This window comes from Hyaena hyaena, unplaced genomic scaffold (assembly GCF_003009895.1).
Source record: "Hyaena hyaena isolate Hyena2069 unplaced genomic scaffold, ASM300989v1 scaffold_55, whole genome shotgun sequence".
Classification (NCBI taxonomy): domain Eukaryota; kingdom Metazoa; phylum Chordata; class Mammalia; order Carnivora; family Hyaenidae; genus Hyaena; species Hyaena hyaena.
Window position 1 is genome coordinate 404,623 of NW_024080687.1, and position 6,000 is coordinate 410,622.

General features: G+C 41.7%; 1 protein-coding gene across 1 annotated transcript in view; it reads right to left on the minus strand.

Annotated features, from left to right (window-relative positions):
* LOC120231239 (CD2 associated protein) overlaps positions 1–5,549 on the minus strand; it is a 131,641-nt gene extending 126,092 nt beyond the window's left edge. The window contains exon 1 of the mRNA XM_039231233.1: positions 5,104–5,549. Coding sequence (XP_039087164.1) covers positions 5,104–5,107 — 4 coding nt within the window. The 5' untranslated portion in view covers positions 5,108–5,549. The remainder of the gene's footprint in view (positions 1–5,103) is intronic.
* Between the last annotated feature and the right edge of the window lie 451 nt (positions 5,550–6,000).

The following is a 6,000-nucleotide window of genomic DNA, read 5'->3' on the forward strand; positions in this document are numbered from 1 at the left end:
TATATATAGGAAGAATTTGTTATGGCTGATGTCAAAGAAGTTACTGCTGTGTTCTTTTCTAGGATTTTTATGGTTTTAGGTCTCACATTTAGGTCTTTAACCATTCTGAACTAATTTTTGTGTAGTATATGAAAGTGGTCCAGTTTCATTCTTTTGCAGGTTGTCATCCACTTTTCTCAACATCATTTGTTGAAGAGACTGTCTTTTTCCCACTGGATATTCTTTCCTTCTTTGTCAAAGGTTAATTGACCATCAAATTGTAGATTTATTTCTGGATTTTCTATTCTGCTCCAGTAATCGAAGTGTCTATTTCTGTGCTAGTACCATCCTGTTTTGATTATTACAGCTTTGTAATATAACTTGAAGTCCAAAATTGTAATGGCTCAAGCTTTGCTTTGTTTTTCCAAGATTACTTTGGCTATTCAAGGCCTTTTGTAGTTCCATACATAATTTAGAACTGTTTGTTCTAATTCTGTGAAAAATACGGTTTGTATCTGGATAGGAATTGCATTAAATGTGTAGACTGCTTTGGGTACAGGCAACTTAACAATATTTGTTCTTCCAATCCATGAGCATGAAATGTCTTTCCATTTCTTTGTGTCATCTTCAATTTCTTTCATTGGGTTCTTATAGTTTTCAGAGTACAGGTCTTTCATCTCTTCAGTTAGGTTCATTCCTAAGTATCTTATTATTTTGGGTTTAATTATAAAGGATTAATTTCTTAATTAATTGGGATTAATTTGAATTAATGGGATTAATCCAAATGGAATTGTTTTCTTAATTTCTCTTTCTGCTGCTTCATTACTGGTGTATAAAAGCGCAACAGATTTCTGTATGTTGATTTTGTATCCTGTGACCTTACTGAATTCATTTATCAGTTCTAGCAGTTTTCTGGTGGAGTCTTTTGGGTTTTCTATATACAGTATCATGTCATCTGCAAATAAGGAAAGTTTTACTTCTTCCTTACAAACTTGGATGCCTTTTATTTCCTTTTGTTATGTGAATACTGTGGCTATGAGTTCTAGTACTATGATGAATGAAAGTGGTGAGAGTGGACATCCTTCCTCGTCTTGTGCCTGACCTTAGAGAAAAGCTCTCAGTTTTTTCCCTTTAAGAATGATATTAACTGTGGTTTTTCAATACATGGTCTTTCTTATGTTCAGGTATATTCCCTCTAAACCTGCTTTGTTGAGAGTTTTTTTTTTTTTTTAAATCAGGAATAGATGTTGTACTTTATCAAATGTTTTTTATGCATCTACTGAAATAATAATACGGTTTTTACCCTTTATTTATGTGACATATCACATGGATTGACTTGCAATTAAAATATATTTAATAGGGAAGGATATTCCATGACAGATTAGAGGAGGAAAAAAAAAATCTGATTACACAGAAGTAAAAATTCGGATTTTTTTTAATTGGCAAGTGGAATGAACCAAAAGCATTTCACGTTTTACAACTCTGTTTTTATCTCAAATGCCTTAAAATTTAGGTCTTATTAAGTTAATGTGACTTCATTTTATTTTGCCAATCCCTCATTTAAAAAAATATATAACGGGCGTTAGGCTAGTCTCCATAGGAAAATATAAAATATTATCAATGTGAATTTCCACCCTTAATGCGGTTTTTTTGGAACTATAACTATTCAAAGTTTGAAACACTTAGAAAACTCTAATCAGGAGTATTTACTAGTCAAGGAACAAAACTTATTATTAGTTTTGCTAGTGATCCAACAAAAACTCCTAATATTCCCATTTCAGGCTCTGGATTAGTTTAATTCAAGTAAATCCTCAGACTGAAAGGTGACCCTTTAGCAGGCAATTTCGATTTGACACTACTTACCTGCATAAACCAAGATTTTCTCCACACAGTGCAACAAAGTAAAATAAGGAAATAAATCACTGTATTATAAAAGAGCATGTATCATCTCTAAATCAAGTGCATATTTCTGTCCATTAAAACTGCCTCATGATTTAAACATGTTGGTCATATATGAGCTTAAAAAAATAATTTAAACTAAGAAGTTCAGAACTTTACCTAAACTTAACAGAAATTCAATCCTTAAAATCCACTTTTTTTTCCCCAAAAATAAAAATTCACACATAGTAATACTTTATGCCATGTGCTTTGTGTCTTACTCTCCTGTAAGAAGCAGAGCTATACTTTTGGAGCAAGAAAAGTAGTTTTTTGTCTTTCTATTTTTCTGAACTCTCCCAAAATTCTTTCACACAGAATACCTCAAACTTCTTTACTGTAAGTATTCTTCTGTATTTAATAAATGTAGAAACTAAACACAGTGCTTTAGCTTAACATGAAATTCAAAGAAACTACTAGTCACTCTTAGTACACATCCCATTTACTTTTTCTTAACTACTAAACTTACTCCCAATAATGGACTTTTTCAAAGTATAATCCACACTGGGGGGAGAAAAACCAAATTCTACATAAATTTTATAAAGACATATTACACAAAATTAAATTTCTGAAAAATAACAATTTCTGCATTACTACAAAATCATCTATCTTATCCCACCCTTCCTTTAAAAGCAAATATGCAGCTTCTAACAAAGGTCAAAAATTGAGAATTGTTTTTATAAACTGGTGCAAGAATTAGGGAAATCATTTGAAAATGAAAATAACAGCAATCAGCACTCGCACTGTTCCAAACACTTTACAAGTATTAGTTCATCCAATCCCCATCACATTCTACAAGGTTATTTTTACTCCATTTATAGAGTAAGAAACTGAAGAAGCACAGACAGGTTAAGTAACTTGCTCAGTTACAACAGCTAAGAAGAGGTGGAAGAGCCAGGATTTGACCATAAACTTGTCTCAGCAGAGAGTCATGCTCATATACTCCTCTAGCTCTACTACCTAAAGAGTACAGATGGTGGGAACCGTCACTTAATGGGTATTCAAGTTATTTCAAAACAAATAGAGATTTTCTCATTTTGTGACACACCAGATAAAATAATATATAAAAACATGGAAAATATTTTAAGCTATCATCTTAAATCATAAGGAATAAAGACTGCTGATAACAACACCAAGCAAATGAGGTTTAAAGAGGAAACTCCTTTTAAATGATTTCGATAACTTCAATATGAATTATTACATAACTGATAAATTTAAACTACACGTTCATACGGGAATGTCTGAAAAATACCTTTTAAAAATTAACTACAAATGCCCCCAAGTAATCAACCTTCAAAACACATTCTAAGTAGTCCAAAGCACATACCCAAATATCAAACTTTACCTAGATAATGTAGCAACTTGCCTAAGCAGAACACAGCAGAGAAGCCACTAAGAAAAGGCCTCTGGACAATTAAAATAGATACTCCAAGGGCAAAGCACTGATATCAATCTCCCTGAAGAGAACATCTCACACACTAAGTAAAGGTACACTTATTTTCTCTCTATGCAGAATTGCAAATTTGAAAATATGATTCCCACTTTTGTAGAGAAGTGAGAGAATTGAGGGTGAAGAGGGCACTCATCACAGTGACAAGCACATCCAAGAGAAAGGCAGAAAAACATGCATTTAAATAACTTCAAAATGCAAAGGAATCTGATCAACAGTCCTTGACACAACCCAGCAGATCCTCAAGGCATCACAGTAAGTCATGGTCACGAGGTTTAATTACACTCTGCACCCTATTTAAGACAAAAAAGAATTACATATTTTAGTATAAATTTCATCCAAATCTTAAAGTGGTTTTATAATTTGATGCGTAAAGGAATAACCCCTCAAAAACTCAGTTACGCTCAACTAATTAGTAAGAAATAATTTCATTTGTAAGTTCCAAACAGCAAAGTGTTACTGTTTGGAGGCTTAAGAGCACTTTGCACAGGAAAGTTACCTGAAAGAACATAAAAAGAGAGAGCTAACAAACACAGAAGAGCTAAGGGAGGACCTGTAAACACTGTGCTTAAAGCATTCCTGCAAAACAAGGTGCCACATCAGCAGTAGTCTGTATTTGTCCTGCTTCTAAATCATTTGTTAGTTGCATGAATTATTCATTTCGGTTAACAGTGTGTTGATAGTTAGAGTACAAACTCTCAACGACAAAAAAGAGAGAGAGAGAGAGAGAGAGAAAGTCCTCCTGATTTACTCTGTAAATCCCAAACTGGAATTATTCTTATAGAACATGCTCCTGCTTTTGGGGGGCACAAATGTATGCTTTATAATGGCACACATGTATAATGGTACACACACTTCTTTTAAACTGCTTTTAATTTTTAAAGGATTGGGAGAGAGTGCCTAACCCACATTGAAATTTGTTATCAAAAGAATTGTTACACTACTCAACAAAACTCCCTTTCTAACCGGGCTGCAACACGGTCTTTTTCTAGCTCCAAACAAAACTTGAAAGCACACAGTAAATAACATATAAGGCCGTGGACTTTTCTCTCCTCTAGCAAGGAAGTCCAACTCCAAACAGGAAACAGCTTCTCAAAGGGTTCAACACTGAAATCCCATCAACCCTACCCCGGTCCCCAGGATGAGATTTAATATTTAAGTGCCAATACACTTGCCTACGTGAAAACAAAGTATATGGTCACGTTTCCCCGTCCTTGAGGCATCCCCGGCAAGTTTTAGCGGAGGGGGAAAATTACCTTTCGTGCCAACAACAAACGAAAAACCTACGAGAAGGCCAATCTATACAAAGCCTCGCAGAAGATAAAGAAGTTAAAAGTGCTACTTTGTCAAGTTTTTCCACCACCCTCCCCCCTCCAACCAGAATGGGGGAGGGAAAAGAGGAGGCTGGGGCAGGAAGGGAATTTCGGCGCGAGGGTAGCCGGGTAGTGGGCGAGGAGAGGGGACCGGGTGCCCCCGCCCCACCCCGGCCCCTCACCTGTCCCCAAAGCAGGATGAGGCGGCGAGGGGAGCGCAGGGGAAAGCGCCCGCGAGCCCTCCGACCAATTCCTCCGCGAGAAGAGCAAGGTGGAAGGCAGGGCGAGGAGGGGCAGCGGCGAGGGGGCGGCGTGGCCGCGAAGGGGCTGACCCCGTTCCCTCCCCGCGGACGCGGAGAAGGGGAACCGCCTGCCCGAGTTGGGGAGGTGCAGCCGGGCGGCGGGAAGCGCCCTCGAGTCACTCACCCATGCTGGGGGTTCCCGCGGGGAGAAGCCCGGCGCCCACTGCTCCTCCTCCTGCCGATCGCGCGGCCGCACTTGCGGCGGGAGGCGGTCCCCGCGCTGCGCTCCGTCCCCTCCTGAGCTCAGGCGGGGCGAAAGGGCGCCTCCATCCGCCCGCGGCGCTCCCGGACAGTCCCGTCAGCGCGGCCCGCGAGCCAGAGGCGGCGGCGGCGGCTCCTCGCCCCGGGCCTCCGCCGAAGCCGCCGCGGCGGGAGGGCCCTCCCCCGCCCGCCCGGACGGCGACTTTCCCAGTCCCGGTCGCTCCCGCAGCAGGAGTGGGACCTGCCGGTTCGTCCTGGCCGCTGGCTCCAACCCGGAGCCCGTCTCCCGCTGCTCCCCACAGCAACCGCCGTTCTAGAACGCGACACCCAACACTGAGGTTGAAACCCGACTGAGGCCGGGAAGGTGCCGGGAGCTGGACCCGGGAGGAGGGAAATCTCGCGAGAGCCCCCTCGCTCTCCCTGCCCCGCCCCCTCCCCGGCCCGGCACATCACCCGGCCCCCCAGCTCGTGCCAGGTGCGGTGACGTCAGGGTCGGGGAGTCGCGAGCCGCCCGCGGCCAGGTGCAGTGGGCTGAAGAGGAAGGAATCCGGAAGAGCCGTGGCTACTCCTCCGCCGTGAAGTTGGGCACAGCTGGGACGGCCGTTTTGTATGGTTTGTCGCCCCAAATAAGTATGAAGTTTTTGCTGATACGCAGAGCGAGCCTGTGTTGCCCCACTTTCCCGGGTCGGTGTTGCTCGGTGCAGAGTAGCAGGCTCTGGGAGACTTCATCAGAAAAGAGGTGTCGGTAGACAGAAGCAGAGACAGAGACACAGAGACCTCTTGCTTTCAGCCTTCAAAGGCCCAGCTGCTACTAGGACCC